This window comes from Callorhinus ursinus, unplaced genomic scaffold (genome assembly GCF_003265705.2).
Source record: "Callorhinus ursinus isolate GAN/ISIS: 27379988/994484 unplaced genomic scaffold, GSC_fseal_2.0 scaffold15, whole genome shotgun sequence".
Classification (NCBI taxonomy): Eukaryota; Metazoa; Chordata; class Mammalia; order Carnivora; family Otariidae; genus Callorhinus; species Callorhinus ursinus.
In genome coordinates, this window is record NW_027397077.1 from 6052089 (window position 1) to 6071755 (window position 19667).

General features: G+C 45.1%; 2 protein-coding genes across 3 annotated transcripts in view; one reads left to right on the top strand and one right to left on the bottom strand.

Moving 5' to 3' along the window:
- SLC25A20 (solute carrier family 25 member 20) overlaps positions 1-2901 on the bottom strand; it is a 28289-nt gene extending 25388 nt beyond the window's left edge. The window contains exon 1 of one of the 2 annotated variants that reach the window (XM_025885447.2): positions 2660-2891. In XM_025885447.2, the coding sequence (XP_025741232.1) occupies positions 2660-2764 (105 nt within the window). In that variant the 5' untranslated portion in view covers positions 2765-2891. Of the gene's footprint in view, positions 1-2659 lie in introns of both variants that reach the window. The other variant, XM_025885448.2, reaches the window with a different exon arrangement.
- A 14869-nt stretch (positions 2902-17770) lies between these two features.
- The window catches only part of ARIH2 (ariadne RBR E3 ubiquitin protein ligase 2), a 47787-nt gene continuing 45890 nt past the window's right edge, over positions 17771-19667 (top strand). Inside the window, exon 1 of the mRNA XM_025885430.2 lies at positions 17771-17955. The gene's annotated coding sequence lies outside the window, so the exon portion shown is untranslated. The remainder of the gene's footprint in view (positions 17956-19667) is intronic.

Here is a 19667-nt window from a genome sequence, read left to right on the forward strand (position 1 = left end):
CTCCAATCAGCTCTTGGCAATCACTTATCTACTTTCTGTCTCTATAAACTTGCCTAATATTTACTGAATATTAAGTCCTTTGCCCATTTTTTAATTGGGCTATTTGTCTTTTTATTGAGTTATAAGAGTTCTTTACACATTCTGGATCCCAACCAACATCTGCAACCTCACAAGTGACCCTGAGCCAGACTATCTGCCTAAGCTGCCCCCAAAATCCTGCCTCACAAAGACTGTGAGAGTTAATGACTGTTGTTGTTTCATATCACTAAGTTTTGGGGTAAGTTGTTACACTGCAATAGATAACTGATATACCCAGTTATTTCTGCAGTCTATTTCCTGGCTGTTTTTCCTGCTCAGAGTTCTTCTGCTTCCAAGTCCTTCTCAGGTTGTTATCATACTAATATTTCAAAACACCATTTTCAGCATGCTGTTCCTCTGTTTCTTTAGAATCTCTTATTCTCATATTTGTTAGGGCCTTACATGTCACAATAAGGAATCACTCTCTAGGCAATGGAGAGGACATGCAAATCTGAATTTATAGGACAGAACAGTAGAAATGTCCAGAGGCTCCCACTGCTTTATATCTAAAATCCCTTATTTTGGCTTTCAGATCCTCCACGGTCAGACACAACCTCCCTCGCTTGGTAGGTAGGGAGAAGTGGATCAAAACTGTTGATCCCTTCCCATGATTTTGTGTAAATCTCATCCTTGTCCCATCATGACATTGGCCATCCAAGCCAGCAAGAACATTAAAGTACCCCATGGTTGGGGCGCCTGGGTGGCTCAGTCGGTTAAGCGTCTGCCTTCGGCTCAGGTCATGATCCCAGGGTCCTGGGATCGAGCCCTACATCGGGCTCCTTGCTCAGCGGGAAGCCTGCTTCTCCCTCTCCCACTCCCCCTGCTTGTGTTCCCTCTCTTGCTGTGTCTCTCTCTGTCAAATAAATAAATAAAATCTTTAAAAAAAAAAAAAGTACTCCATGGTTGATGTTATTTTACAGCCTGACCCCCACTGCCAAGCCTGTATCTGCCTTCACTCTTGCCCTCCCCAGGCCCAGAATGTCTGGGGTTTTCTACTTCTCCAGTCAGAACTCAGCCAGCCCTTAGCCACCTGCCACACAGCCTTTCCAAGCTCCAACTCCTTCTCAGGCCGTAACTAGTGACCTTGGACCTTTGAAGGTGCTGGAGCCCATGTGGCTCTCTGAGGTCAAAAGGCCTGCAATCAGCAATTTGTGGTTTTGTTTAAGCTTAAAAGAGGCTTTCTGGCTGATAAAAGTGCCAGGGAACATTTTCAGTCATTTACACTTCAGTACAGAGATCACTGGGCCCTTCCTAAAAGTCACATCTGTGGGGAGGAAGAGCAAGAGGATACAGAAGTTAAGAGCAACATTTGTGTAAAGCAGCCAAGAAGGGTTTTGTTTTGTTTCAAGAGAGGTCCCAAATGCCTGGAACTAACAAGACGTCTGGCTACATGGCTCAAGAGTAGGATGAGAGACCAGATGCTTTTCCTCTCTTAATAGACAGTGCTGCCTAAAACGACCACTTTCTGGGAAGCACTAACACACACAGCATTTATCATCAGCTGAATAAACATCTGATTTTATGTTTCACAGTACCCTAACCAGCCTGGTTGTTTTAAACCTGATCTTCCTGTAGAAGATCTTCTCCGGCTCTTCTCCCAGATGAACGGCAGCAAAGAGGTTGCTGCCCAGACCTGCCAAGAGGAAATGTCCCCAGAGCAATCTCCTGTGGAAGAAACCCAACCAATATTCTAATAAGTCCCCTACACAGACTTCCCACTCTGCAAGACTTATGTCTGCTCCCCACAGGCCCACCCTGGACATGATCTGTCAATTTCCTCCAAATGTGTCTCCAGAAGTAAGGTTAGAAAACTCGGATAAAGTTTTAAATGCTAAGTCGCAGGGCATGGACTTTGGTCTCCAGGCAGGCCTTGCTAAAAGTGCTAAAAGTGGGAAGAACTGAGGCAGGATGTGAGGAAAACCAGGTAACTGGTCCTGGTGAGTTTCCTCCTTCCCAGAGCCAGTTTGATTATGGCTTCCTCACGTGGCAGTTGTGAGGATAATCCTGGCCCTGGGCAAAATCAGTCACTTGCTTTATTTGGAAGGGATTCAATCTCTGAGGTTATCATCACCTCCCACCGGAGACCTGTCAGGTTACGGAGGTGACAGGCTGAAGATGGCCAACCCCCAGCGGGGAAAATGAGGAGCCGGTGATGGGGGCCCAGAGAATGTGTCAAAAGACGTCTCTAGAATAACTGCGCCTCTGCCTAGCTCTCTTTCTGAGGAGGGCTTTAACAGGTGACCAGTTTCAATCCTGCTGATAATGTTATAAGGTTTGCTGATATCAGAGCTTTGAGGAGGCGGTTTTCTTTCCTATCCCCAGAGAAGTGGCGGAGGGTCAGGAGAGGATGCCGGACAGAGAACTTTAAATCAGAGCCCTTGATGGTCGGTTAGATGCTGCTCTCTCTGCGCTTCCCCCCACCCCCCGATCCTCGAAAAGAGTGAAAGGGAGAGTCCCTAGACTTCTCATGTAAACTCTCACGGGCCCCGCTTCTATCCCGGGCTGCGCCTCGTGGGAGAGGCTACTGTCTGCGCCCCTCCCGGGCCTCCTCCCTCCAGCCGGCGCCCCAGCCACCTCGCACCTTGACGGTGTCCAGCGGGTGCCCCACAAATACCAGGCACATGCCGCCAAAGCCGCCGGCCAGCAGGTTCTTGAGCGGGCTGATGGGTTTCGCTTCGTCTGCCATGGTCCGTCCGTCCACCTCGCCAGCAGTGTGTCGGTCTGTTCCGAACCCGTCCTGCTCCACAGCCCCAGCCACAGCGCCTGCAGCGCCGACCTTTCACCCACTTTCGGGTGGGCGGGGCAAGAGCGGGAGACAAGTTGGGAGGAGGGCCCAGGCTGCAGGGTCCGGCTTCCGCTGGGGAGGGCGGCTTCCGGTCGAGGCCCCGCCCCCGACAGGCGTGGTTCGAGGAAGCGGAGCCGGCCCCCACACCCTCTGGGTGGTGTTTGGGAGAGCGGGCGGTTACGGTTACTCCTCCAGGAAGTCTTCCTGGACTTGAATGTTTTCTAATCTGGGCTCCCATTCCTCCAGTCACTCCACTGAGGCCGACAGCGCTTTGCTATGTTCCAGGCGCCCTTCCAGGTGCTGGAGGCACAGCTGGTAGCCCAGCACACGGGTCCCTATCCATGTGGAGCTTACAGAGCATAACAAAGTTAAATAAGTGAAAACTGCATAGTGTATCAAGTGGTGATAACTGCTTTGGAGAAAAACCTGGAAAGAGGGTTAGAGAGTATGGGAGAGAGCAGGTGGGTGATAGGCAGTTTTAAGTAGGTAAGGGAGGGTTTCACTGAGGAGATGAGGGAGTGAGTCCTGTCCAAAGATATAGGGTGGAGGGTGAGGGACCTAAGAAGCAGAGGAAAAGAAAATGCAAAAGCCCTAAGATGGGCTGTGCCTGGCCTGTTTGAGGAACCACAGAGAGGCCTTTGTGGCTATAGCAGAGTGAGGGAGAGGAAGGAGTAGCAGGTAAAGACATAAGAGATAATACTGGCACATTAAACAGGCTTTGTGTGCCACTATGAGCACATCAGCCTCTCCTCTGAAGAAGATGGGAGACAGAAGCCATTCTGGGTTTGTTTGTTTGTTTGTTTTTAAAGATTTATTTATTTAAAGATTTATTTATTTATTTATTTATTTATTTATTTATATCATGGGGGGGAGGGAGGGGAAGAGAGAGGGAAGAGAGAAACTCAAGTGGACTCCATGCTGAGAGTGGAACCTAATGCGAGGCTCCACCGTAGGACCCTGAGATCATGACCTGAGCCAAAACCAAGAGGCCAACACTCAACTGACTGCGCCACCCAGGTGCCCTGCCTTTCTGGGGTTTTGAGCAGGGGAGTGACATAGTGAGTTAACAGCACTGTAGGGAGCAAGGAGGAAGCAGGGAGCCTTGACGAAGCTAAAAGTAATGGTCAGAGGTGCTGGCTTGGATGGGACACAGAAAAGGAGGTGGTGAGAGGTATTTGGATTTTGGATATATTCTGAAAGAAGAATCTAAAGGAATTGTTAATGAATAGAACATAAGGTATGTGAGAGAGGAGTTAAGGATGATGCTAATATTTTTGCCTTAATGACTCTAGGTGGATGGTATCCAAGTATTCACTATCTTACTCTTTCATCATTTCTGTGTGTTTGAAAATATTCAATTAAAAAGCTGTGAATAGGGGTGCCTGGCTGGCTCAGTTGGAAGAGCATGAGACTCCTGATTTTGGGGTTGTGAGTTCAAGCCCCATGTCGGGATTACTTAAATAAGTAAAACTTACACAAAAACAATAGACATGTGGCAGGTACCTCACTGCCAAGCTGACCTGATAATAGCCCTCCTTTGTAGTCCTTTCAGGCTAGAGGGAAGCCTGGAGTGGGGAAGATGGGCAGACCATGTATGCTGGGGGCGGAAAGATGAGTAACACGATCAGGATTGGGATCTGACTGAGCCTGGCTGGTCTAGAAGTCCTATAGGGGAGTAGAGGGCAAAGAGTCTGAGGCAAGGGCCCAAAGCCTGTCTACTCTGGGGAGCCGGATGGAAAAGGAGCTAGAACCCAGAGGCTAATATTACCAGAAACCTGCAGCAACTCTGGGTTTCAGAAACACTGCAGTTGCTGTACTCATGGTACCCTGAGGACATATTTGATCATTATCAGGTATACAGATTGGGAACCAGGGGAGAGGTGAAGCCAGAGACAGAGCCAGGAAGGCTTCAGCAAAGAGACGTATATGCAACCCCTGGAAGACTATACCATGGGGAAATGGGCTGGCATCTTAGGAGGAGCCCCCAAAACAGAAGTTGCTACTAGAGTTTTAGAGGAAACCAAAGAGAGAATGATGCCTTTCAGTAAAAGGGATGAAAGGGTCAAATGCTGGGTCAAGCTAAGGAATTTTAAACACTCCTTAGGTTTAACTATTAGTCATTGGTGACATTTAGAAGAAGCTTGCCAGGAGTGTTGATGTAATGGGTTGAGTACTGAACAGGCCGCAAGAAGGCAGGGCACTGAGCATCAATTAATTACTGGTTCGAGGAGTTTGGCAGCGAAGCAAAAAGAACAAAGGCTTAAAGGAAGGTTTAGATTTTGGTGTTTAAGATGGGACTGAGGCTGAGGGAAATATCAAGAAAAGAGAGAGAAAGCACTGCTGATAAGACAAGGTCCCTAAGGGCGCCTGGGTGGCTCAGATGGTTAAGCGTCTGCCTTCGGCTCAGGTCAGGATCCCAGGGTCCTGGGATCGAGTCCTGCGTTGGACTCCCTGCTCCTTGGGAGCCTGCTTCTCCCTCTGTTTCTCTCTCTCTCTCTCTGTCTCTCATGAATAAATAAATAAAATCTTAAAAAAAAAAAAAGACAAGGTCCCTAAGGTGATGGGAGTGGTATCTAGTGTGTGTGGCATCACCCAGCAAGCTTCTTCTAAATCCCTGGGATCTCCAGGACTCAATCTCTGGAACTGAGTCCTGGCACAAGAGTCTTTAAAGCTTTGTGACTGGGTTGGAGAAGCACCCACTGTTAAGAACCTCCGAAACAGAAGAAAACTGTTTAAGATAGGCAAGGAGACAGCTCATAGGCCAATTGTAAAGTAAGGTAGCATAACACCTGACATGCAGTAGGTGCTTAAAAGGCTGATTGTTGTTGGGGCTCCTGCATGGCTCAGGTTGGTTAAGTGTCTGACTTTTGAGTTCAGCTCAGGCCATGATCTCAGGGTCGTGAGATCGAGCCCCGTGTTCAGCTCTACGCTGAGCGTGGAGCCTCCTTAAAGGTATTCCTTCTCTCCTGGGGCACCTGGGTGGCTCAGGCAGTTAAGCAACTGATTCTTGCTTTCAGCTCAGGTCATGATCACATGGGTCATAGGATCAAGCCCTGTGTTGGGCTCCACATTCAGCAGAGAGTCTGCTTGAAGATTCTCTTCCTCTATCTTTCCACCCCCTCCTTTAAAAAAAAAAAAAAAAAAAGGATGATTGTTGTTAAGTAAGTTACAAAGTGGGTTTCTGTCCTCAGAGGACAGAAATCTCAGAGGACAAGAATCTCAGACATTAGAACAAGAAAGGGCAGTTAGAAGAGAGCTCAAGTGCAAAGCAGATTGTCAGTTCCTGAGACTTGCGATTTCCTCCTGACTTTCTTCCCCAGTGATCATCTTTGTGTTTGTTTCCCATAGATTATGGGGAATTTCAACCAGGAGAGGGCCACATGTTCACTGAACCCTTCCTGTTTGCAAAACTCTGTGCTAATCACTGGATTGACCTCAGGAGTTTTACTGAGCAGAAGGTCCAAGATTCAGGATTTCGTAATGGGACCTTATTTCTCTCATTTACTGCTGGTAATACTCTGGCTACAGAAGAGAAGCTAATTTAGAGTCAACCGGCACTCAGAGCAGCTTCTAGGAGAGATGGTCTTTGATATAACCTTCCTAGTAACCCCTGCTGGTAACCTTGAGCACCTCCATGACAGACCACAATGTGGACTCTACTTAAGCCCACTAGGTCCTATTAAATCCCCAAAGGGTAACTGATAATTCACTAAACAAATGGTCTTCCTGCCTATTTATCTGGTCAGCCTTACCCACAACTAGAAAACTGACATGAAGGGGTGCCTGGGTGGCTCAGATGGTTAAACATCTGCCTTCGGCTCAGGTCATGATCTCAGGGTCCTGGGATCGAGTCCCACCTCGGGCTCCCTGCTTAGCAAGGAGACTGCTTCTCCCTCTACCTGCCACCCCCCCTGCTTGTACTCCCCCCCTCTCTCTCTGGCAAATAAGTAAATAAAATCTTTAAAAAAAATAGAAAACTGACATGAAATTTAATCTGACTATGCCATTTCCTGCCAAAAATCATCTTCAGATCCTCATTGCACCATAATAATATACAAATAGTATTCTCTGGGCAGTCAAGGCTTTTCATAATCTCATAGTAGCGCACTCCCTCAACCTTGTTTTTCTCTAGACTCTAGCTTCATCTCTGAGCAAACTGAGCTTCTCCTGGTTACCACACAGACCTGTTATTTAATTGCCTCCCACCCTTGACCCAGGCCTTTACACGAACTTTTCCCTTCAGCACATAGTGTCCTTCTTCCTACTCCCTAACATGCGGATGCAAGAGACATATACTGAGTTGCTTCCACATGCTAGACATTGTCCAACCAGTGGTTCTTAGCCATTTTCAGGGTGGAAAATCCCTGGTACTCCTTCCCCAGAAAAGTGTACATATACATATGCAGGTTTGCTTTCAGTCTCATGAGAATTTGAAGCCATCCTTGGACCTCAGATGAGAAGCCTATTCCTAAACCCTGGAAATCAAATATGGGCTAATCTTCCTAATGTCCCTTCTTTGGTGCTTTTTTCTTCTTTCTTTCTTCCTGGCCTCAGATTCTAAGTCTGGGCTGAAATCTCTCCAATCTCTACTCATCATGGGCTCCACCCCTGCTGCCCACAGGGATCTCAAACTCAACACACCTAAAGGTAAATGGCATCCAGGAAAAAAGAACCCACAGGAAATCTTGAATTTAAAAGTACTTCACAGGTGAGCTGAATTAAAGTATGGACACGCCTAGAAAGAAAATTAGAAAGCTGAACAATCAAGTTGATAAATCTCTTTAAAAAGGCAATGTGAAAAAAAAAGACAAGCTGAAAAAGAGAGGGAAATTATGACACAGAGGACAGATTCAGAGGTCCCCACCTCTCTAATAGTATTTCCAATAGGAAATGACAGAGTAATAGTATTACTAATAGTATTTCCAGTAGGAAAGGACTGAGTAAGGAGAGAAGGATATAATCAAAGAAATAAAGAAGAAAATATCTCAGTAGGAAACTCACATCTTTCAACTGAAAAGGGCCAGTGAGGACCAAGCAAGATGAATAACAAAAGGCATCTATTTGTACTGTGGCAACTTTTCAGAACAAAAGGGAAAAGAATCTTAAAAGCTTTCAGAGTGAAAAAAAAAAAGGCTATCAAGCAAGGAATAAAAATCAAAACATAGCAGGTTTCTCATTGACCATGCTGACTATAAGACAACAACAGAAAATAAGTTCCAACTTCTGAGGTAAAATAATTTTGAACCTTCAGTCTTATGCCCAGCCGAATTAGCATTCAAGAGGCAGGAAGCAACAAGCACACTTTCAATGAAGAAAAGAAAAACTTGGAAAGTTTGCTACCCACATGCCTTCTCTGAAGGAATTATTCAAGAATATACTACAGCTGTCCATCAACAGATGAATGGATAAAGAAGATGTGGTAGATAGATAGGTAGATAGATAGATAATAGAATATTATGCAGCCATCAAAAATGAAATCTTACCATTTGCAACGGTGTGGATGGAACTAGAGGGTATTATGCTAAGGGAAATAAGTCAATCAGAGAAAGACAATTATCATATGATCTCACTGATATGTGTAATTTGAGAAACAAGGCAGAGGATCATAGGGGAAGGGAGGAAAAAATGAAACAAGAAACCAGAGAGGGAGACAAACCATAAGAGACTCTTAATCTCAGGAAACAAACTGAGGGTTGCTGGAGTGGACGGGGGTGGGAGGGATGGAGTGGCTGGGTGATGGACACTGGGAAGGTTATATGTTGTGGTGAGTGCTGTGTGTTGTGTAAAACTGATGAATCAGATCTGTACCCCTGAAACAAATAATACATAATATGTTAATAATAATAATAATGATGAAAGAATATACTAAAAAAAAAGAATATACTACAGCTAAACAAATAAATCCAAGAAAGAAAACATGGTAAGCAAAAAAACTTGCAAAACTAATAGTTATCTTAATAATCATTGATGTTCAATTAAAAATAAGAATCTGGTACAAAAATTCCAGAAGATTCATATGAGACATGGTACCTGGGCCATATCCAACAGTTTTCTGTATGTGGTTGCTTTCACTGTTACTTATTCCTAAATTTTAGAGGCTAACATAACCCTGATGCCAAAATCAGACAAGGATAGCATTCACATTAGAAAAAGGAAACCAGAAACTATCATCACTTAAAGCATGAATAACAAAAATATTAACAGTAAAATATTAGCAAATCAATTCCACAAAGTTTTTTTTTAAGATTTATTTATTTATTTATTTGAGAGAGAGAATGAGATAGAGAGAGAGAACATGAGAGGGGGGAGGGTCAGAGGGAGAAGCAGACCCCCTGCCGAGCGGGGAGCCCGATGCGGGACTTGATCAGGGACTCCAGGATCATGACCTGAGCCGAAGGCAGTCGCTTAACCAACTGAGCCACCCAGGCGCCCTTCCACAAAGTTTTAAATGGATAAGGTATTATGACCAAATGTAGTTTAAAATCAGTGAATCCCAGGGCACCTGCCTGGCTCAGTGGGTGAAGTGTGCAACTCTTGATCTCAGGGTCTTGGGTTCAAGCCCTATGTTGCTTGTGGAGCTTACTTAAAAATCCCATAATGTGGTCATAACACTAATATAGTAAGGATGACAATCCATGATCATCTCAATAAATGGTAGGAACCATGTCATATTTGTGGTAGACATGGAGTTTTACCACCTAGAACCTTCTTCAAGGAAGGCCTGGCTGCCCAGCTGTGGAACATAGAGTAGCAGACAGCCTCCAGCTCTCAGTCCTTCAAGAGATGGCCTTAGTTTCAGATAGCTGCCTCCCCTCTCGGCATACCCTTCCCAAGACAGCCTACACCCAATGATTGAGCAAGTGTATAAATCCAAGTTTGTAAAAGTATATAAATGCCTGGTGAGTCTGACCTGGTATAAGATACTCTGATAGGCAACTGTTCATTCTGTTACAGGGTTGCAGGGTTCTTGTGTCCCAGAGCCAAAGAATGAATCTCGTGGACACAAAAGGGTGAAGTGATAGCTTATTTAAAGTGAAGGTGAGAACAGAAAGAAATCTCTCTAGAGTGAGAGGGGTCCCTTCGTGGTCACCAAATGATGTAGTTTTGGAATGTTGGTGAGGTCCGGAGCCGGTGGCCAAGAAAGAATTCTTGAGACATCTTTGGTGCAAAAAGGTGATGTTACTAAAGCCCGGGGACAGGACCCGTGGGCAGAAAGAGCTGCACTGGTGTCAGGAGGAGTGGCCCATTGTGTACTTTCAAGTTGAGAGGGGGTTAGGGATAGCCTAAGTCTCTAAGGAATTTTGGAAGGAAGGTTTCCAGGACCTTGAGGGGGTTGGCTCTTGTTGGGAAAAGGTCATTTATTACTGTCTAATAAAACCTTAGTCATGAGTCCCTTCAGATGTATATCAGTGGGTCATATGCTTGGGGGATAATTGCCAACATGTATCTTGGGGGGTAGAGATAAAGGAAGTTTCCAAGGGAATTTTTATATGTTAAAGTAGACTTACAGGATCCTGGGGGTTGGGCTACAATTGTCTTTTGCCCTTGGCAAAGTGTCAGCATCCAGGCAGCTGAGTCCCTAGAGGAATGTCACTCTGCCTGTTTCAAGGACTTGTCAATGGACTGTAAGTAGTAAGGATATTTAGTAATTTTTCTCCTGCCTTTGTTTCCCACATCAATTCCAGTGCTTTCTGCTGGGTTAGTGGCAGGTTCACTGGGCCTGCAACACAGTTTAACTTTTGCCTCTGCCCAATTCTGCTTCCTGCTCCTTCCTTTACATATGTTGGTCCCTAATACATACCTTGCTCTCCCAACTCCGTTTCAGCATTTGTTTCCAGAGAGTTTGACCAGCAATAGTAGCATATGATCATTCCTTATCAAAAACAAAACAAAAAAAGGGGGGTGGCTGGCTGGCTCAGAGTCAGAGGAGCGGGCAACTCTTGCTCTTGGGGTCGTGAGTTCGAGCCCCACGTTGGGTGTAGAGATTATTTAAATAAAGAAAAATTTAAAAAAAAAGGGAAAGAACATAGGGGCAGTTGGTTGGCTCAGTCAGAAGAGTGTGTGACTCTTGATCTCCAGGTTGTGAGTTCAAGCCCCACGTTGGGTATAGAGATTACTAAAAAAAATAAATATATAAACTTTTAAAAAAGGGAAAAGAACATAAAACTGGACACTTAAGATTTTAAGTAAATTCCCTTGTAATAGATAAAACACAACTATCTCAAAAAAACACACACAGCTGGAACGCCTGGGTAGCTCAGTCAGTAGAGCATGCACTCTTTTTTTTTTTTTAAAGATTTTTATTTATTTATTTGAGAGAGAGAGAATAAAGGATAACACGAGAGGGAAGAGGGTCAGAGGGAGAAGCAGACTCCCTGCTGAGCAGGGAGCCCGATGTGGGACTCGATCCCGGGACTCCAGGATCATGACCTGAGCCGAAGGCAGTCGCTTAACCAACTGAGCCACCCAGGTGCCCGAGCATGCACTCTTGATCTCAGCCTTGTGAGTTCAAGACCCACGTTGGGTGTGGAGTCTACCTAAAAAAAAAATTTTTTTAAAGCAACTTAGTAACTATATCTTTCTCAGCAAAAATGTTTAAAGGTGAAATATTAGAAACCTTCCTATTAATGAGAGGAACAAAGGTATGCTTTTGATCATGATTACTGCTTAACCTTTTATTGAACATGGTAGCCAAGATGATAAGACCAATAGGAAAGAAGGAGGGAAAAGAAGAAAGTAGGAAAGGAAGGAAGAAAGAAAGAAAAAAAGGAGGGAAAAAGAGAGGGAGGGAAATAAGACAAGGAAAGAAGAATAAATGAAAAATTTAAATATTAAAAATTAAGAATCCAAAATATCACAATTTTCAAGTGATCTAAATGCTTACTTTTAAAATTCAAGAGAATCAGTTGAAGACCCATTGAAACTAAGAAGAAATGTAGTAAAGAGACAGACACAAGAACAATATCCAGAAACAATAGCTTTTCGATACATTAACAATAACCAATTAGGGGCGCCTGAGTGGCTCAGTCAGTTAAGTGTCTGCCTTTGGCTCAGGTCATGATCCCAGAGTCCTGGGATCAAGCTCCACATCAGGCTCCCTGCTCAGCGGGGAGTTTGCTTCTCCCTCTGCCCCTCCCCCTACTCATGCTCTCCCCCACCCCAATAAATAAATAAATAGATAGATAGATAGATAAATAAATAAAACTCTTTTAAAAAATAACCAATTAGAAAACATGCAAAAAAGAATCTTATTCAGGGCGCCTGGGTGGCTCGGTCGTTTAGTGTCTGCCTTCGGCTCAGGTCATGATCCCAGGGTCCTGGGATCAAGTCCCACATCGGGCTCCCTGCTCAGCGGGAAGCCTGCTTCTCCCTCTCCCACTCCCACTGCTCGTGTTCCCTCTCTCACTGTGTCTTTCTCTGTCAAATAAATAAATAAAATCTTTTTTAAAAAAAGAATCCTATTCAGAATAGTAAGAAAACCCATAACATATCCAGGACTAAATCAAAGATTCATGTGAATAAAATATAAAAATTCAAAGGCATAAAAGAAAAACAAGTGTAAAGACATATTCCTTGGATGCAAAGAGTCAATATTGAGGATATGAGTACTACCTTTAAGTCAATCTTAGAAATTCAGTGCTCTCCAGTGGATTTTTTAAATTTTTATTTTATTTTTTAAAAAGATTTTATTTATTTATTGAGAGAGAGAACAGGGAGAAGGGCAGAGGGAGAGGGAAGAGACTCTCAAGCAGACTCTACAATGAGTACAGAGCCTGACGTGGGGCTCGATCTCATAACCCTGAGATGATAACCTGAGCTAAAATCAAGAGTCAGATGCTTAACCAACTGATGCTTAACCCAGATGCCCCATCTCCCCAGTGGATTTTTTTTTTAAGATTTTATTTATTTATTTGACAAAGAGAGAGAGCACAAGCAGGGGGAGCAGCAGAGGGAGAGGGAGAAGCAGGCTCTCCGCTGAGCAGAGAGCCCGACATGGGGCTCAATCCCAGGACCCTGAGATCATGACCTGAGCTGAAAACACTGAAGCTTAACCGACTGAGCCACCCAGGTGCCCCGTCCCCAGTGGATTTTTAAAAGTGAAACATGTCAGGGTGCCTGAGTGGCTCAGTCAGTACATGTCCTTTCACACATGTCCTTCTAGGACCTTTTCTATACATCTACATATATATATATATTTTTTAAATAGATTTTGTCAGAGAGAGAGAGAGAGCACAAGCGGGGGGGGGGGGAAGTGGCAGGCAAAGGGAGAAGCAGGCTCCCTGCTGAGCAGGGAACCCGACTCGGGACTTGATCCCAGGACCCCAGAATCATGACCTGAGCTGAAGGCAGACACTTAACCAACTGAGCCACCAGGCACCCCTACAACTACATATATATCTACAGACACACACACACACACACACACCCTTTTTTCATTAATAAAAAGCTATTGTAAATATCATTCTGCTTTTTCATTCAGTGGAAGGTGCTACTATTATCCCCATTTCACAAATTAGAAAACTAAGTCAAGGAGAGGTGAAGTTCCTTACCCAAGTTCACACAGCTAGGAAGTCACCAAACTGGGATTCTAACCCTGGGCATCTGGACCCAGACCCTACCACTATAGGCCTATAAGGGTGAAGCCTGTGATTGAAAGCTTTGAAGGGTTTTGAACAGGGGATTGACATATTGTATGCTTTAAAAAGATCTTTCTAGATAATGTATAGAACCGATATAGTGGTTCTATATCATGGGTAGGAGCGTGGAGACTAGTTAATTGCTCACACCCAGGGACACATGTTGGTGGTTTGCACTAGAGCAGCAGATGGGGAGAACTGCCAAATCAGGACATATCATGGAGGTATAGCACTTAGGGATTGAATGTGGAATTGGACAGGGAAAGAAGAGTCATGAGAGACTTGTGAATTTTTGGCCTGAGTAAACAGTAAGAGATAGAGGCATTACTGAGCTGGGACACACTGGGGGAATGACCAGTTTGGGGATAAAATTGAGTTTTGTTTGGGACTTCAAATTTGAGTGCCAATATGACCTCCAAACGGACAACTGAGTGTACTGAATATGTTTAGGGAATCGGGTAGGGCTAGAAAGACCTGTAAGTCATCAGTGTGTTGGAGGTCCTTAGGCAGAGACTGGATGAGATTCCTAGGGAATGAGCGTAGATAGAGCAGAGAATGGAGATGTAGTGACTCTCCTGTGTGGTACTCCTCACAGCAATTTCATACTTATTTCACAATTCCTCTAATTTTTTCATCTCTTACTAGACCAAAGTTCCTAAACTGCAGGGGCTGTGATCTCCTTCCCCCACCATTATATCTAACAACATGTTGCCTGTCCTTCAGCCGGGCTCAAAGAATCAAAGGCATTTTTAAAAGGTGATTTGGCAGTAAGAGCAGGGCAGTTGACTCATCAATTCCATTTCTAGAACTAGAACCCCAAACATGTTCACATCTGTGCAAAAAGAAGTACATCCAAGGGTGTTTGTGACATTATTTGTAATTGTGAAAAACTGCAAACAGATGACCTGCAAAGGGAGCATGGTGAAAGAGATAATACGTTCATATTAGGAAATACTGAGAAGGGGTCCAGCACTGTGGAGAGAGGGTAGGCTCTGGAGCCACACCAGCAGGGTAAGAATCTCAGCTTGCCCACTTTCTAGCTTTTTAATTTTGAGGAATTACCCGAATTTTCTTTGCCTTAGTTTGCTCATTCGTGGAATGGAGAATAATAATAGCTCTTTTTTTTTTTTTTAAGATTTTATTTATTTATTTGAGAGACAGAGAGAATGAGAGAGAAAGCACATGAGATGGGGGGAGGGTCCGAGGGAGAAGCAGACTCCCTGCCGAGCAGGGAGCCCGATGCGGGACTCGATCCCGGGACTCCAGGATCATGACCTGAGCTGAAGGCAGTCGCTTAACCAACTGAGCCACCCAGGCGCCCAATAGCTCTTTCTACTAAGTGAAAAAAGCAGCATCTTATAATAGCCTGTTACTAACAGAAAAAAAAACATTTGTGTAAATGTGTGTGTATAGCTATGAATAGATATACATGTGAATGCACAGAAGGGATCAGACAATGGTAACGACCCCAGATAGGGTAGAGAGAGTCCAAGTGAGTTAATGGGAATATTCACACGCTGCTATCAATACTTTTATGTTAATTTTTTACAACTTTAATATATCAATATATTAGTTGCATAATTAAAATCAATAAAAGGGGGCGCCTGCGTGGCTCAGTTGTTAAGCGTCTGCCTTCAGCTCAGGTCATGATCCCAGGGTCCTGGGATCGAGCCCCGCATCGGGCTCCCTGCTCAGTGGGAAGACTCCTCTCCCACTCCCCCTGCTTGTGTTCCCTCTCTCGCTGTGTCTCTTTGTTAAATAAAGAAAATCTTAAAAAAAATAAAATCAATATAGGTGAAGATGAAAGCTAGATGTATAAGATACATATATGTAACATGTGATGTGACAGATTATACTTTCCAAAGATGACCATACCACCATATATCCCATTCCACATGCTTTTCTTACGATGTGATACAATGTTAGTTTTCCTCTATTGAGGGTGGGTCTTCATTTCCTTCCTTTGAACCTGAGAGGACATATGTAACTGCTTGGACCAATAAAATGTGGTAGAAGTAATGCTGCCTAACTTCAGAGGCTAAGTTATAAAAAGAGATAGAGCTTCCACCTAGCTCTATCTCTCAAGACACTTGTCCCTGGAAACCAGACCAACGTGGAGAGGTCATGTGTGTATGTGTTCTGGATAACAGCTCCAGCTAGACCCCCAGCTGACAGCCACCAAAACCCACTGGATATGTGAGTAAATAATTCTTCCCCATGATTCCAGCTCCTAGCTTTCGAGTCTTCCAGCTGAGGCCACAGACATTGAGGAGCTGAGACAAACCATTCCCACCATGGCCTGTCTGGATTTCTGAACCACAGAAATCATGAGACTTTATATATTTCACATGCATATATATTTTGAAAAAGTACTATCATACACATTTCATTTCTTATTATTATCACTTAAGAGTATATCAAAAATACCTTTCCTTATTAATAGATACCTTAGTAGAGCATCATTGCTAATGGTTTTCTTCATTGTATATTTTACCATAATTTAACAAACTCTTACTTTAGGACATTTTGGATGCGGCAAATGTGTCCTAATTGGAATTCCTATTTGGAATCACCATTCCAAAGCACATATATGTGCACATATTTTTATGCATATCCTTAAATATTTTGGCTTAATTCTTAAATCTCTATTTCCTGGAGAGAAATTGCCACTGGTTAAAAATATTATCATCAACCCAATAAATGTTTATGTAATAGAGTAATATTTAAAACAAGGTTGGATCTGTGCCCTTAAGAAACTCACCTTTTGGGGTGCCCAGGTGGCTCAGTCGGTTAAGCGTCCAACTCTTGATTTTGGCTCAGATCATGATCTCAGGGCTGAGACTGAGCTTCCGCCCAGCATGGAGCCTGCTTAAGATTTTCTCTCACCCTCTCCCTCTGCCCCTCTCTTTCTTGCTCCCCCTCTCTAAAACAAACAAGCAAAAACTCACCTTTAGCAGGAGAAAGACAGCTGTGCAAATAAGGATAATACGTAGTTTTCCAATATATTGTATGTACACCCATGTGCTTATGAACAAATTCTCTATTTTGCAAATGCAATAATGCTACAGAAAGTTTCCTATTATTTGCTGGAGAGCATTTATTACCAGTAACCCAAAACGAGAGCTTCTAATTCAGATTTCATTTGCAGAAAATACACTTTAGGTCCTTTGCTAGTATCATAAAGGAATAAAATAAGCACATTGAAGTTTAATAGACTTTTATGTTGCCAACATATATAGAATTCATAATCCTACAATTGTTAGTCATTGCTATTAATTTTCACTCCAAATTAATTTGGGCTTCCTAGTATTTGTTTCCTTTTGGGGGGAGGGAGGGATGCTTTCTAGTATTTGCGCCTTATTTAGGTACATGCTCTTAGTTAAACTGAAAGCTGAAAACCATGTATAAGAAATACACGAATACACGCAAGAAGCAAGAACTAAGTAAGAGAGCTCGTTACACACAGTTATCTTGCATATCAGTACATAGACTATGTACTATGGATGGAAATAATTTGGGTTATGGGAGGACTTGCACAGCCAGGGTGCTCCCTAACATCACCGGCTTCACACCCGCATTTTCACTTGTGCAGCAGCAACTCGAGTGAGCCTCAGTGGCTTTCTATCCACCATGGTTGGCAACAGGTCCTAGAAGTTAACTGGCAGTCATGGGGGCACATACTTCCTAAACCGTTTGAAGAAACCGTGTAACAAGGCAAATGTGGAATTTAATAAACAAAATCACGATTCAATCTTGTACGATGAACGGGAAGGTGAAGAACTGGGTGGGCCACGCAGCGGAGAGTAAAGGGAAAGCCCGGCGTGGTATCTGCGGCTCGGGGGCCACCAAGCGGCGGCCTGAGAGTGTAAGCAGAAATTCCCGGCCCGGCGGAGACCTGAAACCCCAATTCTTCTTCCACCAGATAGCGGCCGGGAAACAACAGTCCTTTACCACTCCATAGGCGTCAGTATGTCTTCTATGTGCACTATACTCGAATACAAACAGTGAAGCGAACAGTCCATCAGAAAAACGCTGGTTAAAATTATACCGGCGGTCGGCGCCGGTAGGAGAAAGCCGGAAGAGACGCCTTGACCACTTTCCAATAAGCCGACTCCTCTCCTCCGCTGCCTCCTGCAGCCATGGGCGCGGGCCATGCCGGGTCACACTCGGGATCGGAGTGCTCGGCTGCAGTGAACCGTTGGCCAAGGGACGGTATTACCCAGCACCAGTCGCGACCTCGGCGACCGCCGATCGACCCCGGGCCGGAAGTGACGCAACTTCACTGAGCACTTCCGGAGCAGCGGAGACCGCTCCGCGGGAGGAAGGAGCGCGGGCCTTGACCGGCGTCGGCCCGTCACCTCCGCCCGCCGCGTCTGCGCCTGTGTCTGAAACCTCTGGCCCGGCCGGTCCCGGTCTGGCCCGCCCGGGCTCAGCGGCCGCGGGCTGCGGCTCCCGGTAAGTGTGCGGCGCAGGTCGCGGCCTTGTTTACCCCAGCGGGCCGGGGAGGGGGGTGGGCTCTCCGCGCGCCTCCGCCTTCGTCGCCGCCCGCGAGGCCCCGGTGCCCCCGGCCGCCGGTTCCCCGTCTCAGCGTCCAGCGCCGCCCGCGGAGGGGCGGCTGAAGGCTACCACCGGGGCGGGCTGGCTCTTGGCGTCTCTCCGTTTTTCCTCCTCCCGCCGTCTTCCCAGCTCCCGGAGAGGTCGGAGGCCAGCGCCTCTGACCGACTGGCGCCGGCGCATCTGGGCCTTCCCCACCGGGCGCGCCGGGGATACGCGCCGCCTCCGGGGCTTCTCACTCTAGTCATCATTCGGAGCCCTCGCAGTGCCACCCGCGCAGTTAGTTAACGCTCGCCTGCGAAGGGTCCACCTGCGCGTGGGCTCCGTGTCCTCGCGGCTGTCCCTGCGCCTCGGTAGAAACGTGCGGCCCAGGAGCTGCGCCGCCGTCTCGCCGGACGGTGCTGTGCTAGCGGCGGGAGAGACAGCCGTGTTGTCGGATGACTTCACCTCAGTACTGATTGTTGCTCTGTCCCGTAGAACTTTCTGCCACAACGGACATATTTTATACTTTTGTTCCTAAGTAGGGTAGCCACTAGCTACACGTGGCTATTGAACATTTGACTTATGGCTAGTGAGACTGAAAAACCAAATTTTAGGTTTTTATTTAATTTTTAAGTCAAATTTTAATAACTACATGGGGCTAGTGGCTACCGTATTAGACAGGGTAGTATAGTCTAGGGTTTTGAAACTAAGTTACTGGTTCATATTTTAGAAGTGCTAAGTAGTTTTTTTCGGAGATGTAGCGTTAGTAAATGACCATTCAGAGCCAAATATTATGTCTGGAGTAAACATCTTCAGAGTTGCCAAAAAGTGTTTTCGTCAACTTTTAAACAGAGAGAAGTCTTCAGTTTGGATCCTTTAGCCCAGGGAGGGTGTCAGCGTCTCCTGAATACGTGACTTTGCCTGGGGGTGGGGGGGTGTAATTTCTATTACTTCTTTTCTGTTTGGGGTGGAGGGATTATATTTAACATCCAAAGGAAATCAAAGCGTTGTCATCAGTTCTTTTAATAAGGCAATAACATTCTGGCCCCTTTGAACAATGTTAGCACTCTTTTGAGTAGAATTAGGTATATTTAACTTTGAAAAGATTAAAAATTAAGTTTTTATTTAAACCTGGACCTAGGGGCGCCTGGGTGGCTCAGTTGTTAGTTAAGCGACTGCCTTCGGCTCAGGTTATGATCCTGGAGTCCTGGGATCGAGTCCCGCATCGAGCTCCCTGCTTAGCGGGGAGTCTGCTTGTCCCTCTGACCCTCCCCCCTCTCATGTACACTCTCTCTCAAATAAATAAATAAATAAAATAAATCTTTAAATCTAGACCTAGAACTCCCACTAAGTATGAAATCACTTTCTCTTTTTTTGGAGGGAAATATGAAGTTTTCCCCTGCTTCTTGAGTACTTAGTTGGTGAGAAGCCTATGGGCAACCTCTAAGTTCAAATTCTGGGGAAAAATCCAGAGAAAGTGGAAAGCATGGTCTTCTGTTTGTTGTGATTCTGAAGGTAGCTTTGTGGATAGTATTAGGTTCTCTGGGATGGTGGTGGGGAGTTGTAAATCTCCGTAGCCAATGGATCTGGTGGAAGTACTGACTCTGGGTAATACCGGTTACCAGCAGTGT